This window comes from Antrostomus carolinensis, unplaced genomic scaffold (assembly GCF_000700745.2).
Source record: "Antrostomus carolinensis isolate BGI_N321 unplaced genomic scaffold, ASM70074v2 scaffold10747, whole genome shotgun sequence".
NCBI lineage: Eukaryota > Metazoa > Chordata > Aves > Caprimulgiformes > Caprimulgidae > Antrostomus > Antrostomus carolinensis.
Genome location: NW_010328082.1, coordinates 21,861 through 42,022, shown reverse-complemented (window position 1 = coordinate 42,022; position 20,162 = coordinate 21,861). Strand labels below are relative to the sequence as shown.

General features: G+C 42.9%; 1 protein-coding gene across 1 annotated transcript in view; it reads right to left on the bottom strand.

Annotated features, from left to right (window-relative positions):
- Nucleotides 1-421: 421 nt before the first annotated feature.
- The window catches only part of CABLES1 (Cdk5 and Abl enzyme substrate 1), a 35,891-nt gene continuing 16,150 nt past the window's right edge, over nt 422-20,162 (bottom strand). The window contains exons 4-9 of the mRNA XM_010172120.1: nt 16,121-16,220; nt 14,457-14,613; nt 13,577-13,680; nt 3,936-4,042; nt 2,790-2,997; nt 422-1,205 (exon numbers count right to left, since the gene is read on the bottom strand). Coding sequence (XP_010170422.1) covers nt 1,065-1,205; nt 2,790-2,997; nt 3,936-4,042; nt 13,577-13,680; nt 14,457-14,613; nt 16,121-16,220 — 817 coding nt within the window. The 3' untranslated portion in view covers nt 422-1,064. The remainder of the gene's footprint in view (nt 1,206-2,789; nt 2,998-3,935; nt 4,043-13,576; nt 13,681-14,456; nt 14,614-16,120; nt 16,221-20,162) is intronic.

Below are 20,162 nucleotides of genomic sequence, written 5' to 3'. Positions count from 1 at the left end.
ACCTGTTATACTGCTGAGCCCTACTCTTTTTTTTTTTTTTTTTAATAAAACACTGTTTTAAGATACAGCACAATAAATGTGCTTATTACGCACTCTAACATAGAGCACAGAAATACAACACTACAGAGTGCAAGTCTAACCATCTCCACAGTGGGAAAAGTGCGAAGGTTAAAAATATGCATGTGGCTTAACACAAGATATTTTTAAAAAACATGACATGGAAATCTCATACTAATGCTTTCGTCTTTATCACAAACAGGACTGAAAACTTAAGGTCAGTTGCTGCTCCTTCTCTCGTAGTAGTAGTGTAATCCTTTCAAAGGTACAATGCTGGAAAGATCAGAGAATAAAAAAACCAAGTGTCCAAAAATGATCCCATGTACCACTTTTCCAGTAGTTATGTTTTTCAAGAAGTAAACATGTAAGGTCACCTTGATCTTTGCCATTGGTAACTGATACACTCAGAAACAGCTAAGCCAACCACCTGCACTGAGATCAGTTCGGTGTCGCACACGCACACACACACGGATACACACACAAACACCCCACAGGAAAAAGTGCACTTTCAATTGCTGATACAAAAATAGATTGGCACATTCTTTTTGACACAGTGAAGATATCCTCTTTAAAAGCTTTTTCACGTTAAGAAGTCCTCTTAGAAGTTGCAGCAGGTCTGTAGAAAAAGCGCTATGAGAATGCACTCGCGTGGGCTTCCAGGGTTTGTGTGATGGAGAGAGGGGTGGTCGTGGAGGCTGCCCTTCTAATTTTTGCCTACTTTTGTAGCTGTAGTCCCCACAGGCAGGGTCAGTCACCACCTAGTTTCAGCACATTAACCACTTACCAACAGCTCAGTCTTCACCTGCTTTGAGAAAGTAACAACACGTAAATTTGTCAAAGCTGAGAGTCTTACATCGACGCAGTGTTTCTTCTATCTTGCCGGAAAAACTGTTTTGGGGAGGGAGGGAAAGTGTGAGGAGTCTGATTTTGCATTTCCAGTAGTAACTGCAGCTCAGGAGAGCCAAGTGGGAACAGTCAGGAGCCCCTTCCCCGCAGGGCAGCCAGCGCTAGGAGTTCTGCACCAAGCGTCTGTAGTGCGGCATCACTTCATGCTCGGGAAGGTGGAGGGCAAACTCCAAGGCCACCAGCACCGGGAACTCAAAGGCGATCAGCTCTCGCCTGTTCAGCCGGAACTTCTCTTCCAGTTTCTGCAATGACAGCCGAGTTTAAAAAAACAACAACAAACCTTTGTGAATGAGGATTTGACTTTCTAGTGCTTTCTTACAGATGACATTATTCAAAACACACATACTGCTGTCATTAAACCTCTGCCCTGCTGGACCTGCATGGCTCTAGGCTGAGAAAGTGAGAACAGGATGAACTGGATGTACTCATTCCTTACTGCGAAGGTGAACTTACAAAGCTCAGCCAGCCATGCTAGTTCTGACATGTTTGCCACTTCCCTCATTCCATCTCCAGCAGATACATCTCCTAACAACCACAGTGATTACCACTGCAGGAAGAGGAAACTCCTGGCTTCATGAAAACATCGAAATCACTTGTGTAATGGAAGACATGCATCTCGTAACTGCCCATAAACTTCCTGTGCTGCTTGAAATCACTAATTTTCCTTTCAGCATTAGACTGTTACAACACCCTGTTGGGGAAATTATTTCTGCTACAATTAGATACAGTTGATCTTAATCCCTCAGAGGCAGAAGGTGTCATCTGCAGCAACCATAAGAACAGTGAGTAATAGCAACTACTATCCTCAAGAGGGATGGGATGGGTTTCATACTTGGCTTTCTGCTGTAATGTACCAAAACCTCCCATCTGCTCTGCTGTTTTCACTGGATTTGGATGCTACAAGTAGGCAACCAGCTGTTCAGGGATATTCCACCCCCCCTCCATCCTCTTCTTATGATAAGATCTCCCTGGCTTGCTACTTCTCTGCCCACTGGGTCTACTGAAAAGCAAAATGTGTCTTAAGGATGGACCAACATTTCAGAGTAGCAAGAAAGGCCAGCTTTTTCAATTCCCACTGGGTTTCATTTTTATCTGGTTATTTGGAGGGTTTTCTAACAAACTGACTGTTGACCCAGCTCTGTGACTGTGGCAGAAGGGCATGAGTACAGCTCTGCTCCCCAACCAAGTTTCCACATCTCTTGAACTGAACTGGTTGTAGCCAAGTACCCAGCTACCTGCCCTGACTTTCTGAAGCATTAAATCAGATTGGTATCTTGGTGCTTGCAAATGGATTATGGAATAACACTCCATTCTGTTAACTCTCTCATATGGACTGGGTGGGAGACCAAACACCTTACTCTACATAAAAACCAACTGGGTGAGGTGTTCTAAAGGTTCTTTAGGTTTTCTTGCCTAAAATCTTATCTTCATGAAAGAAATACAAACTTGGTAATATATTAGACTCCCTCTGAAATTAATAAGTGCAAATAAGAGTTCTTATTGAGACTCTTAAAAACCTAATTAAAAGCAAAATGAATTTCCTGAGGGTTAATTTTTTATTTGTGTTGACAGAAAGCTGGTCAGATACCCCTCAGACCTCACAGCATCTGACACCAGGGTCTTGAATCACATCAAACAAGCTTCCCTCACCTCTGCAGTGACATTGATCACTACTGCTTCCATATAAACATATAGCAAAAAAAGGTATTTAGCTGGCTGTACATCTGGAAACCTAGAGGAGAGCGTGACTACTGACAAGCAGGCTTGCGTAGACCACACACTGGCACTTCATGTAGAAGGAACACTGGAAATCTATGGATACGTACATCTATAAGATGCTTGACTTCATGTTTTCTGAGGTCACTGCCAATTTTGGCTGCTAAAAGAACACAGGCTCCAGCACAAAGCTTTCTATTCTGCTTGTTCAGCTTCCCCTTGAGAGCGAGCTTCTCAAAGTAGACAAAGGCCATGGCCACTGTGGGCTCTTCAAAACCACATTCTTCTTGAGCAAGCTTGCGCATTTCTCTCTTCAAGCTGAGTAAAGAGACCAGACAAGTATGCTGTGAACTGTGTTTTAAAGCATTTCTCATTTCACCCTGAGATTCATCCTTTCAGTTTTTCCTGCTTAGTCAAACGGAGGGGAAAAGGAAAACATAATTTACTGGGCAGGTATCTTTATGCTCTGTTCTGGGGACATATTTCACAGCACATTTTGACCTCACCCTTCCCCTCACTGCCCCCAGTAGACAGTTGTGTCAAACTGAAAAAAACAACTGAAAAATTTTGACATTTTTAGTAACAGTATTTCATCAGAGGTCTTAAGCTGCATACAATTTATTTAGTAACAACAGCTTGATTGCTTGTGCTCTATATGCAGCTTTGCTGCTGGTTATGGTTGGTCAAATCCAAACTGACAGTCTCCATGTACTGCAGTATTGCCTGGTTACAGAGCGACACAACTCAGCATCCTTCTGGCCACTTCAGTGCAATGAAATTATCATTACTTCAATGAAGCAGTATGTCTAGCCAGCCACGCTGGAAACAGTGACAAAATACTGTAATTCTGCTGTGAAACTGACCACTTGTTTTGCTGCTGGCCATGCTCTCTGGACAAGGCACAAAAGTCAGCATTTCTTTTTACTCAGTCTCTTTTTAAGCTAAGTGTCATCATCTTACAGACTTTGCTATGTTATTTTTCTGGCTATTTTAATATAGTGCGTGCCCAGCTCACATCCTCATCCCATTAGATGCTGCGTTTGACACCTGACCAGTGTGTATTTGCACATCCCCCTATTTTGTTTACTCAGCCCACTAATCAAAACAATCAATCATCTGACTTATTCTGCACCTCTGCTGGTCACTGCTCCTGGAAAATCAATCAGTGCTGTGCTTCCCCTCAGGTACAGCAGCAATTGCACTGAAATGCGAGACAGCTGCATCACGGTGCAGCCTTACCAAGCTTTGCAATGTACCTTCTTATTTTACTGAGGGTTAACTTGATGTGAGGGAACTTCTCCTTAAAGGTCTCATTCATGTCCTTCTTGAGATCTGATGGCTTCACATAGTCTATGACTGTGGTCTGTAACACATGGTCAAGAGAGAATTGCTCTTTTAGTTTGTAACAAACAAGATCACTCAGTTCCCAAAAGCAAGGAATACCAAACAAGTGACAGTCAGTCCCAACGCTTTCAGTGGACGAGAAAATTAAGTCTGAATTAAGGCAACAATTTGTTTGTGACTTATCCAACAGAGTAAGTGGCCTGAAATCTGTAACGACTGTTCAGCACAAGCCCCAAACAACACGTACCGTATCAGGATCCTCCAAGTATCGCTAAGAGTGAGGTTAAATGTGGGTAGATGAGACCTAGCTGAGTAGTGCTGTTAAACCAAAAAAAATCATCACAGTAACTGATTTGATGACCAGATTTTGTGTGCATATCTCCATGTGGTTCTGAAACGTATTGTGAATCTCTCTCTAATTGATTCTTCAAAGGAACCCCTGGTACAAATTCTTGACTGTCACAGCATACTTCTGTGATAAAACAGGTAATTAGCCCACATGGCAGGTCACTCAGTGGAGTGCAAGACAGTAATGCTGTCGTAAGTTAGGCAGTAAGTGGACAAATACATTGAGTTGAGACAACATTCAAAGTGTACAGAGTATTTCCTTTACATTGAGCTTGCTATTCCTTTTTGTCACAACCTAAAGAATTTCCCCAAGTAGCAGAGGGTCCTCCCGGCCAGCACTGCAATGCCAGCGCTCACATCTATGGGTGTGCAGCACTTCTCTCGTTCCTTTAGTCTTCATTCAAGAAGCATTTTACCCAAATCCTCTGTCACCACTCACCTGGCCAAGGTCTATCAGCTGAACAACAAAACAACCTTCATTTTGGGGATGTGCCAAGTCTCTTCTTGGCTTTTGCTGTTCTGCCCCTCAGACAGAGGCAGAGAAGAGCCCCAGCTTGGGCAGCCAGAGGACAACCTGGTCCCCAAGCACCCAGATCCCAGCCAGCTTCCAGCACGGGCAGTCCTTCCAGTAAGATAATTTTTCCCTTCTAATTTCTGTTTATAATTAACCTATACTATGGCGAAGGACTGTTAACACTAAACACGAAGACATGAAAAGAGGCATGCAGAACATGTGTCACATGTGCCTTCATAGAAGACGGAGCCTCACTGTTTTATATCCTCATGGGAATCTAAATGAGTCAAAAAGGCTGACTGCATATGCTTGCAGGTTTTTTTAAATAATTAAAATAGTATATGGAAGGGCTTGGGGAGGAGAGTGTAATGGCTCTAGAGAGCAACTGGACAACTCTTGTAATCTGATCATGTTATTGTCTGGATCCAAATTGAGCATGAAGGGAAGTAAAACTTACCTAACTTTTCACAGAATCACAGAATGTTGGGGCTGGAGTGAAAGGCTTCAACTGATCTAGTTGAAGATGTCCCTGCTCTCTGCAGGGGGGTTGGACTAGATGACCTTTAAAGGTCCCTTCCAACCCAAACCATTCTATGATCCTATAACTGAATGTGTCAGTCGGCCTGGTTTTAATCTTGCTGAGGTTGGAAGGATGTACACATCGACCCATGCAGCCATGGCTCTTCATCACAACTTCTCATGTGCTTCACCTCACCTGGCAGAGCTCAGCCTTCTGAAGCAGAAGAATTTTACCAATTACTTCTCTCCCTTCTTTCCCGGAGACGCTGCTGCCTGCCTGCCTGCCAACTCCTTGGTTTTGTTGCCAGAGGATCATCAGCAAGTTGGGTGCGTCTGACATACAGATATGCTGGGAGTTTTATGTGTTATTAAGAGGAGGTTCCTCTTAGTACTCCTGTAAGAGGACTACTGAAACAAGCCACATAACATAATTTAGACCAGTGCCATCTGCTACTCAAAGCATAGAAGCATCAGCCCATGCTGCTCTTACTTAAGAGAGCCAAGAGACACTGAGCACATAAAGGTTACCTGCTATTAAATCCAACAATGATTTTAGTTACTACCAGCATTTTTTGGTTGTCTTGGGCAATCCTAGAAAGAGTGAGCTCAGGTGCTACTGTGGAAAGCTACATGACAGTTTATTTTGTGCTTCATTGCAAACCTAACTGCCTGTTGTTTGCTCTCCATTACCACAGTGCTCCTTAGTTTTATCTTAATTATCTCCCTCAAAGTAGTCATGTTTTTTTCTGGTAGACTTGCATTTGGCTCTCTCCAGTTAACTGCCTTAGCTCGCACCAAGGAGGATGCAGTCATGCATGAACCTCACCTGCATGACAGAAACCACTTTGCTGCAGAAGGTGTATGGCAGTGGAGGGAGGGTCCAACCATCCTGTGGACTCAGCTGCACAGAAATTATGCTGGACACCGAGTTTCAGTTGCTTTCACCTCTAAGAAGTAGGTGCCAGAGTGACTGCAGCTCCAGGGGTGACTGTGCAGAGCGGGAGTGAGCCCTGGGCTCTGCCACACAGCAGCAGCAGCACCCCAGGGTGCACCTTTTCCCATGGCCCCTCTGCAGCCACCATCTGTTTTACCTGGGACTCCTCCAGCCCATAGGAGATTTGCCAGAATTCAGCTAAATTCTCTTTACAAGGAGAAAAGCTCTTTCTTAAAAAAATTATTTAAAGCAAAGCACTCAGAGGCCTGAGAATAAGCAGACAACTCACAACTGAAAATGGTAAGGAGGTACAGCTATTTTTAGACAGAGAGATTTGTCAATTTTGTCCTGTTGATAAGAATCTCCCCCCGCAACTCTGCATACTGGTGCTTCCTGCAAGACAACAGTCTCTATGATATAAATCACAATAATGAAATCCAGATGAAAGCTGGTGTGTGCTGGTTTTGATTCATGTAACAGGATAACAGCAGCATGTTCGAACACACTGGCTCTAAGGCAGCTGTCTCATCTTGTCAGTGCCATGCTGGAGAGCTCAGCTAACTGCCCTTATTCTCAAGAAAAGGAATTGTGCAACTTCTTTTTTTTTTTCCCCCTTGATTTTTTTTTCCATAGCTGCTGCAGAAGGCCAGCTTCATCTGGCACATCCCATGTGCCTGGCCAGTGCCTATAGAAACGCACTGGGGGACCCTGCCCACCAGAAAGGCAGGCAGCAAAAAAAAAAGTTACCTATTGCCAGGTAATTTAAAAGCAATGCTGAATTAGTGTTTGTTGAGTGACTGAGTAAGTTACCTCTTCTGTTTCTGACCAGGCACCTGAGCACCCCTCTCACTGTCACACTGTGTCTGGGGCACAGAATCCATGAGGCTACATAGAAATCCTGGTCCCCAACCCTGCTCCTGCCCAGGGCACCACATGCACCCCATGAACAGCTTGGCACTGAGCAGCAACCCCCAGCTACTGCCCCTGGCCATGAGAGATGGAGCAGAGGAAACCTCTGGGGTGGCCCAGTGACCCACAAGGACCAGCTGGGATCTGACACAGGAGGGCTGTGACCCAACATCATCCTTCACTGCCTGCTCTCTGCTCAATGTTTCTGCTCCTCTCCTCTGTTTTAAGCCACTCCATTGTGCTTGAGCTGCCCGTGAGTCCCAAACAAAACTGCCACATTGAGAAGACATGACTGTAAATGGCGTGGATTTTTGTCTGTCCAGAACAATTCTGTTATTGCCCACATAGAAGCATCATTCAACACCAATGCCCCAAATTTTATGAAGGGTTTGCAAATATTTCTCTAAAAGGAGCACAGCATTTTTCTATCCAAACATGCTCTCTTATACATGATGTTATCCACCCCAGGCAGGCACCCTGCACTCCCAGAGCAGTCAGACACATGAGCAAGGCACTGGGAACTACCAAACCGTCTCTCTCGCACCCTAATCTCGAATGTTTGTAACTTCTGTCATCCAGAAACGTCTGTCTTGTTTCTCACAGCTTATTTGCACAAAACACATTTCACTTCAGTATTCAGCAATACTCCTTCGTGAGGTCTGTTCACATTCTCTGTATACAAATCTGTATATGTATATTTTAGTTTGGCGGTGGAAGTTGCGCAAGACAAATGAAAGCCTTGATATATGGTAGCTGACAGATGCCTGGACAACATGACGAATGCTTCAGCCGAAGTCTGTACTCTGCACACTTTTTGCATGGCTGGCAGTTTTGAACTTGGAGGTTAGCTTGTGTGTTATTCACAAGTGTTTTCAGGCAGCTGCTTTCTCATAGGAAAGATGTATATATAGTTTCATAAATATGGGAGGAGGGAGGATGCCTGAAATGTTTGAAAAGACTGGCAAGATGAAATATTGTTGAAAATAAATCGTACTTTGGCACACTACCAGTAAAAGATGATCTAGCCTTGGATGCCTGTGTCTCCTGCTTAAGAAGGATAATATCAGAATAAAATAGGTGAATAAAATGAAAGATATATGATAGGGCTCTCTTCAGCTGTCATTACTGTGTACTCTTGATAAATCTACTTCACAGAGAGCAGACTGATACCATTAACAGACTTTCAGTAGGTCAGTGGTAAGTTCTCAACCATATAACAAATGAAAAGAAGTCAATGACTCTGCGCTGCCTGGTGACCAGCGATGTAGTTATAAACTGCCAGTAACCTCATTCATATACTTGCGGTTAAAGATGCATATATAGGGGGAATCCTGACAGAGCAGAAGCTTAAAAGTGTGATGGAAAACAGGAGTGATACCCTATTTATAATAAAAAAAAAAAAAAAAAGGAAAAGGAAGACTAAAAGAAGATGTTTCTGTTGTTAGAATGTTACTAACGTTCAAGAATGTTAAACTGAAAGATTTCGAATTTCACAAAGCAATTAATCTCAAAACTGCCTCTTTGAACTAAAGTACATGGAAGGGTTCCAGTTTGTGTTATACAGTTAACACATGGGAATCATTCTCAATTAATACCATGTGTCATTGCTACAATATAGTTGTTTATTTGAGTCTCAGTGAAATATAGCATCAAATGCATAGAGCACAGGGTCTGAATATGAATATATACCACCACTGTGACCCTCTGCTCCCTGAGACTTTTGGGTACAAGGTCAGCAGCTGATAAAAAAGCAGTCTAGAGATGCTTAATTCACAACTGTGGAAGCAGCTCGAAGAATAGGGTGGTGGCACGCTGAAGGACGCTGGCTGTAGCGGAGTGCTCCTGACCTTGATGCTCCTTGTGAAAGACAGAACAGGGGAGCAAGAGACCAAATGCTCTGTATCATCATGCAGGGCTTTTGTGAGACTAAACGGCCAGGGCAGCAAGCAGTTCTAATTTTAAAATCACATTGGAGGACTAATATTCAATAATGCAGCCTGGCTGTGCTTGACATCACTGCAGTACCTGGCAAACGCAGGCTGACAGTCAGCCCGCTGCAAGAGCACTGCAGACTTTTGCGACATGCTTTTTTATTTTTGGTGTAGAGATGCCAATTTATTTTGACATAATTAAACCAATACACTGAAATCATAGTTAAATACCTGAAGCAATTTCTAAGTGAATCCCTTGGGCACAGATAAGTGGATATTGCAGGGATGTTATTACAGAAGGGTCACTCAAAGTCAAGACGCTACCGATACAGGCTTTTCTTCTTTTGCTGCGAGTTTTGGCAGTGTACAGCAGCCAGCTGAAGATGCTCCTGTGTTTCTGTGTTACCAACAAAAGCAGGACTGCTGGGGTAAGCCACATGCCCGCTGCAGGGTGAATTTTCTCCTTCTGCATAGAAGGAGTCTGTTTCTGCTGGCGAGAATGCAGGGAGGCCAGGGAGGCACTGACGAGTTTGGATATACCCTGGTCAGCCTGAGACTCCAGCACAGAAATGACTGCTCTGTCTGGTAGATAAAGTTCCCATTCTGGAGAGATTTTAAGAACCTGCAAGAATTCCTGTTTTAGCAGTATCAGCCAGGAAGACATCTGTTAACCGTGACATGATGTTTCCCTCCTCTCCCTGCCCCCCAGCATGAAATTCTTCTACCTCTTACTGTTTATACTGCGGTATAGATTGTAGACTCTCCTACAAAGCCAACATAAAGCAAAATAATTTATCTGGGGTAGAAGAGAATTTAAATATGACTAACACAATTAACAGAAGCCATAGAGTTTGTGTTGGGAAAGTAATGAAGCTGCTTTTTCAGCATCATCCCCTGACAGGCTGTTTGTGGGTTTTACTTCTAGAAACGCGACAGGGAAGTGTTTATCCTTTCAAGCTAGGAACTTTGCTGTAAAAAAAGACCAAACTGAAAGCACTTCTTCCCCACGGCTATCTTGAAGGAGGAAGCTCAGCTACTCCTTGAAAACAGCTGAGGACTTGCAGGTAAAAACTCAGGCTCCACAAAAATGGAGGGAACTGTATGTTGCATAGGCTCAAGTGCTAACTGCATGTATTTCAGAGTAAAATCCAAGCAGGACCAGACATTTTGCCTGAGGATAAAGCCTGCCGTGTTTACTGATGCAACATTCACACAGACCTCAACAGAGTTTTACCAGCAGAGAAATCCTGGCCAGCAAAGCATGAGCCGGGCTCCCAGGAGTAACGCTGGTGCGTGTAGCCCTATTCCGCAGCCAGGGCCGCAGCCCCGCATCCAGCCTCACTCAGCCACACCGACACGTGTTCACATTCCTCCCACACACCTTCCCCCCATTAATTGCTCTGACATCCATAAGGGGCTGGGGGAGAAGGGGGGGCATATCTACAAGCTTGCAGCTGCCAAGCATTAATGCTAAATGCTGGCCAAGTAATGGAACTTTAATTACAAGCTGCAGCTCACCAAACACAACAAAACGTTCGGCGCTGACATCAGAGCCGCTCTCAGCTGCTCCGGCGCCTGCGAGAGGCAGCGATCGCAGCTGCGTGCCGCTCAGGACCAGAGCCTGGTTTCACTCTGGGTACAGCAGCTCTACAGCTCTGCAGCCATTTGGCAGAGGTCTGTCAATACCGCGATGGCTGTGCACGGTCAGGACAAAAACACAGGTTTTTCGCTGGCCTCAGACTGCAATTTGCTTTAATTGCAGCATACGTCGATTTTTATACCTGGAGAAGAAAATGACGTGAAATTACAGCCTATTATGCTCCTGGTCACACTGATGTGAACTGCAGGGAGGCGGAATGCCAGCTAAGTCTGGAAGCAGGGCCTGTAGCGATAGGACAAGGGGTAATGGTTTTAAAGTAAAAGAAGGTAGGTGTAGACTACCTATAAGGAAGAAATTTTTCACAATGAGGGTGGTGAAACATTGGAATGGTTGCTCAGAGAGGTGGTAGAAGGTCCTGACGACATTCAAGGCCAGGCTGGACGGGGCTCTGGACAACCTGATCTAGTTGAAGATGTCCCTGCTCATTGCAGGGGGGTTAGACTAGATGACCTTTAGAGGTCCTTTCCAACCCAAACCATTCTAGGATTCTATGACAAGTCTAATAGGGATGCAAGTAAAGTCTCCTACGTAGCCAATATGACCCTATATTCACCCACTCAACGCACAAGCCGTCCTTATTTGCAGCCTGAGCTGCAAAATCCTATTTAACCTGCAAGCTCCCAGCACACTCTGACACTACCTTTTCTCCTTTCCTGTGGCTGAAGGAAGCACCAGCCCCATGTGAAATCTCTCAGCCGAGCCCTGAAGAACAACCATCCACTCTCTGGTTTCTTGCAAAGCTGTGCAGCTCCTGCATGGCATCACAGCTATGCTTCTTCGACCAGGGCAGGCAAAATCCTTGGACCTTGGACAAGAGAGCTCTTGGCATGTGCCAGTTATCCCTACCAACAAAAGAAACACAGCACTTAATGTCCTTCAGCCCCCTTTTACATTAGTGTCTGCCCTCAGAGAGGGAGACAAGAGTGCTATAGACCCTCAGGCAATGCTGAGCAAGTGATGGCTGGAAGGCAAATTCAGGCAAAAACCAAAATGTGAAATAAGGTGTTTTTCCAGACACAGCAGTAATTAACCCCTAGAGAAAATGAAACAGCAGGGAGACCCCTGTCAATGCAGATACACTCTAGACAAACAATGACGTTGATTTTAACAATTGCCCTTGAAGTCCATTTTCACCTTTAAAGCTTCTAATTACTCCTCTGTCACAGTGGAAATCCCCAGTCAGCTCCTTATTGCAATAAAAATACCTCAAAATGCTGTGGTTAACCAGCATATGGAAAAGAAGGGCACTGAACACCACTCCTGGGCCTCAGAGACCTCCCCTGCAAGATGCTGCCCTGGCTATCTTATTTTTACTTGCCCAACCATGTTCATCTCAGCACCAAGCTGAAAAGGGATCAAAGGCCTCAGGTGATCCTAGAGGACTCAGATCACCTGGGGCACATTAACAGCCTGGGGAAGGTTGGAAACACAACCGTGACTGCTATAGCTGTGTTCACTTTGGATGCTAGTTAACAGCGTCCTTCTGTTTGAGAGAAGACAGTTCCCTGTCCATGACAATAACCAGATCAAAACCTAACAAATATTTTCCCACTTAGATTTAACTTTGTGGGTTAGCAGCCAAAAAATAACTTGCCAACCCTAAAAGTAAAACTGGTTGAAAGTAAGCAGAGGACATACTGTACTTCCCACTTGAAAATTTAGCACAAACACAGTCTCAGAGCTTGATTAAGCCTTTTTGTACAACAGACAGAACACTCCTGCCAGCATGGAGATAAGCTTCAGCCTACACGGAACACATAAAATCCATTTATTTTCAAGAAGCACCCAAGAGCCCTATTATCAAATAAAGACCAGGGTGGGGGGCAAACCTACAAAGACTGTATCTTTAAATATCTTAGTAGGTTCTTCAATAATAGCTCTGTTCCAAGTTAAGTGAGGACATGGACAACACTTTAGACCTCAAGTGTTTCAAATCCTATCCTATTTGTATATAGATAAGAGTACTAGGTTACCACTTTGGGGAAAAAAAAAGAAGCTTTTCCCTGCTGCCTGCTACTATTTTGGATGTATAATTCAGACACGTGCTCACATGCATACGACAGCACTGCATCTTGCAACAGTCCTGCCAAAATAACACACCAAAGTCTACAGAGTTGGTGCAATCAAGAAAAGGCTACAGAATTCTCTTTACCACAGAAAACACTGAGTTAGAGCATGGATCAGGGAACAGTTATGCATCTGTATTGTTACAGGTTTGGATATAGTGAAAAATATACAGGCTTTGCTCAGAATTGCTGCAATTAGAGGAAGGACTATCCCATGGTGAAATAAATAGCTGTGAAACAAAGGCTCTACTAGACACTGAAGCGCTGTTGCATGGAATGAATGATAAGCATCAAAACACAATGTAGCTTCATGACTTCAGAAAAACCCTAATGGGCATCCTCCTATTTTGTAATAGATGCCAATTAGAGGAAGTATAAATTTTCCTCTGAATGCGAGAGAATGAACGCATTGTTTGAACAAGTCTTTCATCTAAAGCATTTATGAAATACAGTGGTAATAAAAGTGTTTACTTTTGTAATACCTCCATGAGTTTGTTTTTACATGTCCCGGTAAGTAACTGTCATTTAGAACAAAGCACTCCAAACAGCTGTTATTAGTAGATTTAAAAAAAAAAAAAAATCTTCTTAAAATACAGCCAAATGTAACCTCAACCTTCAAAATACTGTTACCAAAATTTACCTGTGCTACACTTAGTTTCGCATATCACTTACCATATATGAGGGAAATATTAAAACCCGCTTATGTTTGCCACATGGCCACTGGGGATCATCTAAAAGATTTGGGTCATATTCAACAAAGTCTCCCAGGTCACTACCTATAACACAATGATAAATAAAAGAAAGGAATTAATCAAGAAATATCTGGACTTAACAGAAGAAGCAAATGAATTCACAGGTAATGCACAACATCATCTTCATGTAGGATTTTTGAAAGAGTCAAAAGATTTCTCTAAATCTTGAAAACTCTACAAATCAATTTGCAAAGATATAGAAGACCTACAGCTTATGAATTACCTGCTAAATGGGAATTCAGGGCTTAAAGAACTGCAAAATGACATAAAGCTCCACAATGACTTTTATTCCCAGCAACAAGTTTTCATCTGTTTATGCAGATGTTTGATTTGTTTCGTTTAACATGCCAAAATATCTTAAGTATATAGTGTTCTGGCTTATGTTTTGTGCCCAGTTTTGTAAACACAGCCCTTTCCAGCCTAATAAAGGTCATGAGTATGATTTACACCTTCAGCTTATGACTACTGTGGTGCCCCTGTAAATTTTCCATAGCAAAGGAAGGTGACGAAGAGCCCGATGCGGAAGAACAAACAATGCCGGTGACAGGAGGAGGCACGCCGAGTGCCATCAGGGGCTGTCAATATGACCAGCAATCTTGTTTACTTAACTTTCCATCAGCTGTAAGCCAGCTTTGCTAAACAAACAGGGAACAAGCTCTGTTTCACCCACAACATGAGACTATATTTTGCTTAATTTAAGCAAAAAACGGGGCTAAACTATGACATATGTCCATCCTTCACAATAACTGCCTATCACCAGGCTATGCAAGGATATTAAAACAAGCTTTTTGAGAAGTTACCTGCATCAATGCTCCCCTGGGTGCTGTTAGCTCTTGCCAAAGAAAGGCTACGATGGCTTGCATTGCGAAATTGGGAGAAGGATGAAGTGGAGTCGATTGTGTTTCTCCGAGCTCCCAGAGCATTGGTGGGAAATAGGAACTGTGTATAAGAAACAGTCTAAAAAGGAAGTCAGAGGGGACAGGCAGTTACTATCAGCCCAGCTTGGCTACAGTGGGATGATTTTGGTGCATCCCAATTGGACACAAGGGAAGCCAAATTAGCAGAGGATTTTCTGGATTTAATAGTTAGGCACAGATGAATAAACAGCAGTCACCTACATTTGCTTCAGTGCAGTCAGTTTATCCATGCAAAAGAAGCTTTTGCAAAGGCATTAATTCTTCAACAAAACAAAACCACAAACACACAAGCTCTAATACACTGGATTTACAAAATCCTACTCAAGGGTCAGATTTAAAAATATGTCAGTTTGGTCAGTTTTTTTCCAGTGGGCCTTCTCTGTAGCAGGTTTCAGCAGCTTCTTTACTGAAACAGCACCATCTATATGGGTCCCTCAGCACAGAGCTGCTAGAGGCAAATCATCTGAATGTTGCTAAACTTAAGCACTTTCTCTGGTATTTTTCTCCTGTAGGATTTTGGCTGGCAGAGTCTAACTGGTGTTGTAAGTGAGCTCCAGCTTATAGCAATGGTTGTGGGACATCATTTACTACCTCCCATCATAAACTAAGTGTGAATGAATAACTTGGGTCAAAATTCTTTTTAGAGTGTACCAATTCTCTCCTTGCACCCTTGGCCAGGAATAGACTACGTCTGGCTTCTTGTAGGTTTATTTTCCAAAAATAACATTATATTGAAGGGAAAAAAAAAAGAGTCTCAGATTCTAGACTGGTTCACGAGGAAGTCAGAATAGGTATCAAATAAATCACATGAGCTTTCATTTATCTATAAGCAGACTGATTGTCCTCAGGAATTCAGTCTGTGGTCTGGCCTGACACCTGGTTAGGTGAGCACAGCATGTGTAGCAGCACTGACCTAGGGCCTTTAAATCCATAAATGACAGCAGACGAGGTAAACTGAACTGTAAAGAATACATCAGGCTTTCAGCAAAAAAAGTTTTAATTTATGATTAAAATTGTCTCTCCTCTAGATATTTGTTTGAAATTGATCACTTTCTCTCAAGATTCATAATTGCTTATTCTATTCAAGTGAATGCACTCTTAGATTTTTAAATACTCATCAGATTTGTACTACTGTCTTCCCGCTCCTTGGAAAAATAAATTTTGTTAAGCAAAATTTATTTTATTAGATAAAATTGAGAGTGAACAGAATTACAGATTACAACTCTCACCGGAAATTATTTTCAAGCCCCTGACAATATACTGTGCAGTGATACTTCCTGTTAGAGCCAGGGGAAGGCTGCATGATTCAGTAATGCTTTACAAACTCAGATGTTGCCACAGGCAAATAAATTTCTCTAAGGAAACAGAGTTGTTTGCATTGACAGCTTGGGCAGTCCTCCTGAATTTCAGTTTGCAAATACTGTGCTTTAACTATTGTGTTACACTGCACATTATAATTCATTTTTCTATCCGTGCTCATTATTAGTTAAGCCATTTTTTCCCTTATTACATAAAATCTAAGGGAGTAGGAACTGAAATATCCCCACCTTCCCGTCTGCTCCGAGCTCCACACCTTCAAGACCAATTATCTCTTTCAGACACACTCCAGTAGAATGGCACTGGCGTCCACTGTCCAGCTTCATATCCCTGGGGAACAGAAACCAGAGCAGAAACAGCTCTTACTACACACACCTTCTTTACCTTTTACCACACAATGCTGAAACAAGGCATAGCAGCATTAATCCAAGCATGCCAATACAAAGCACAGATCAAACAGCTTTTCCTACAGGCAGCACTTGTGTTGTCTACAATACATCACAGAGAAAACCCCCATTTTGTTCCAGGTTGCACCTCATATCCCACCTATGAGGTCCCCCATCATTGGGTGCCTCTGACAGAACCTGGCACTGGGAAGAAACTGGAAGTCATGTACACTTCAGGTGAGACCCAGCCACGTATCCAGCAGACGGACACTCCCAGAGCACATCCCCATGTTCCCCTGCACCGTCGGACAGAGGCAATTACCCATGAAAGCCTCAGGGAGGGATTGCTGCTCTTCCAAGTGCAGACTTGTGTCCAAAGCTCAGAGACCCTCCTGCTGGAGTAGAGGCCATGAGGATAAATCCAGCTCTCCACTGCCTTGGGATGGAAACTTGGGATCTACTTTAGAAGGACTGGCCCACTTGGCATCTTACACGTGGACGTAAAGGAGATGCCTGAGAACCAGGCTGTATCCCATGCTTTAGTCTCATGATCAAAATGTGAGTGAAGGTAAAAAAGACTATGAGCAAATCTGTGCTCTGCAAACAACAGCTGTATACAACTCCAGAGAATTTATCTCGCACTATTTTCCTGGCTGATTTCTGCTGAGGTCCACGTATGTGCTTAAAAACATGTGCAGGAGAGATGCTGACACTGAAGCAGGGAAAAGCCCTGCAGGCTCTTCACCCGATTGCAGGGCTGGGCTATCTCCTACTGTGTCTCTTCTCCGCACACGCTGTTTCCTTGCCTTCCATTTCCAACCTGTCACTCATTTTATTTCTCTAAAACATGGCAATCAGTGAGTCTCCAACAAATCATGTACCTTACCACTGGAGAAATCCAACTCGTCTATCTGCTGGAAAACATACTTCTGTGACAAAAGAAAAGACTGTATCAAGTTTCTAATCCCAACAAAGTCCTCTTAGTTTCTTGTTTGGGGTTCACTTAGCACAGTGTCACATTATCATTCTTGTTTCCTGATATCATGTTACTGAGGGGCTGTATAAATAATTATATAAAAATAACCCTCTCTCAGAGGCATGGGATTAGCCTCTCCACTCCTGCGCAGAGTGTGCTTAAAGGAAGTATTTCTCACAGAAACAAGTGCCAAATGGTAGCTGTTTCAGCAGGTCTTATCTACAAAACAAACACACAACCTAAGGAAGCCCCCAAACCCAAAAATGAAAACAAATATCTGAATTACCTGAAACAATATCAGAACAGTTTAGGTTCCTTCTGCTCAAAACTTTAGAGACATAGAGCAAGAAATAATGCTGTTATGACTTTGAAAACAAGTCATGGAGAAATTTCTCCATGCAATTAACAGACAAGGGTAGATAACTCTGTAATTCATCAAATTAAAATCTGGTACCCTTTGAAGATTCAGCACAGCAGCTTTAAAAAAAAAAGCAGCAGCTCTGAGGACTGAAAAGAAATAAGTGCTCTGGCAGCAGGGAGCAGGGTCAGCTGGCACGTGTGAGCACACACAGGAATGACTGCTGGACATTAGCTGAAGATTCATGGACATTAATGCCTCCATTTTCCCATCTTTCCCATGTTTCTAAAGAAGACTCTGTTCAGGACCCTGTGAACAACACTGCAGTCATTCTCCCTCATCCTAGGTGTTTTGCAAGGGCTACTTAGGGCCTTCCCCTCCTCTACGTATGTTCTGTATTTCTAGGTAGTATAAGATTGCTTGTGTTATAAAACAGAGTAATAAAATATTAATGTTTGGAGAGAAACCTGTCCATAAAACACAGAATTAAACTCCCTCCCTTGAGGAAAATCTGTATTAAAAAATGTGCACTTTATTATCAGTGCATAAATGGAAAGGCTCATCCTAGCTTACACACATCCTCCTCTCACTGGTAAAAGATCTCGGTGAAGAAACTCCTAGGCAACTTTACTGTATCCTTTTTGAGTTCCCTACCACTACAACCAACAGTAAGCTAGTCAAGTTTTTGCAAGATAAGCCTTGCTTTTTTTCCCCTCCCTCCTATTACACACAAAAAGTTCACAAATGCCTCAGCAAAACTCCTGCTGGGAGAGGAAGCCCAAGGGCTGCCACCCTGCTGCTGGGGGAGCCCCAGCACAGCTGCATCCTCCTCACACTCCCAAAATCCTGAGAGGAACTAGGAAAGACCCTGGGGATGTCTCCACTTTGCCCTCCCCAAACAGGTTAGTCGTGCCCGGGGAACAGTGAGGGTGGTTCTTTGGGTACGGACACCCCACCAGTGCTGCGAACCATCACCACCAGGTTCCTCATGACACATGCCCTCGCGTGGGACCACGGTCAATGGGCCCTGTGGCACAGGAACATATGGAGGATAGGCACTTTATATTTAAAAAAATCAAGCTTTCACTGTGTTTAAGCTATTTAGATGACCGATGGGACTGAAGAACTGCACAAACCAATATCCAGTAGTAAAAGGTGCTTAAAAATGCAAAGTAGAAAAGATGGTCCTTGCCAAAGAGGCTTTTAAGTGAAGAAAACTTCCTTCCTCCTCTTCCTCATTTTTTATTTTCCTGTCCTTTTTTCCAAAAGTGCCTTTTTAACAAAGTTTTCAGGGGATTCAAGCAGACACCAAAAAGCAAAAATAAATAATGGGAACTTAATTTTACTACCTTCAGTTTACTTGAGCAGGGGAAGCCTGAGGAAATCAGAAGATCAAGGATGACATTTCCTTAGGAGACAAAAAACTAGATCCCACTTTTCAACAAAGTTTGGGGAGTTACCCTGATTCATATCAATGTCAAGCTCTAGATACTATATCTTTGCATACCATTTCCAGAAAGCTGAGCAGTGTTATAAACTACACTCAAAACTAAGCGTATTGTTTTAGTTATCCATGACTGCAGAAAAAACCCAAGTTTCTCCACCTAACAGGTTTCACAGATTTTCCTGGAACAGTACCAGGTAACTTGGGATCCTAAATTTGTTGTGGGATGGTGAAAAGTTTTACTGAGCAGGTAGGTAAGAATCAAAACAGGAAATCTCACTGTGTCTTTTACTAGTCAGGCCAGGATTAACAGAATATAAATCGGATGCTATTACCTTTGGAAGTATAACATTTCTTTAATGAATCAAACATTATGCTTTGACGTGATCTACAAAGCCTCATGCAAGACTCCTGCTGGGCACTTGCTCTTTAAATGACAGCAAGAGTTGAACACTTTAACCTATGAATAATTTAGGAGTCCATTAAATATTAAATAGATTTCTAGATATATGAAAAAGCCTTCTGCTTATTGCAAAAAGGAATCTGATAATTGTTATTTAGAGATGTAAGCCTTGTGTGTCAATATTTTATACTTAGTGATTCCTGACTGTTAAGATTTATTCTAAAAGCAAAGGCAGTTCATAAGACACCAAGAAAAGATACTGTTTTTATCCATCACTGTAAATAATTTCTACTTATAATCTCTGTTTATAGGGACAAGGACAATGACAACTTTGGAAAAGGCGCGCTGCCAGCCAGTCCAGCAGCAGATCTCCCGCTGCCTGAGACTGTCTGCTCTAATTGATCGAGAGCTTTCAGATACTAATTGCCATTAGTGCTGCTAGAACAACAACTTTGGTGGCAATTTACAGGGAGAGGAGGTGAAAAAACTCCTGGGAAGATGGCTCTAATGTGCCAGTATCCTATTTCTCTCTCCAAACATATTCAGGTGTCAGCACGTCAGCTGTTTTATGATTTGCCCAACGGAGAGAAAAAGTTCAAAACATAAACCTATTAGCTTCTGGGAATTCATTGCTGAATTCCAATTGAAGGGAATAGGGCACCTCACAAAAATGAGCAATGGTGGCTCTACAAAATTCATACATGA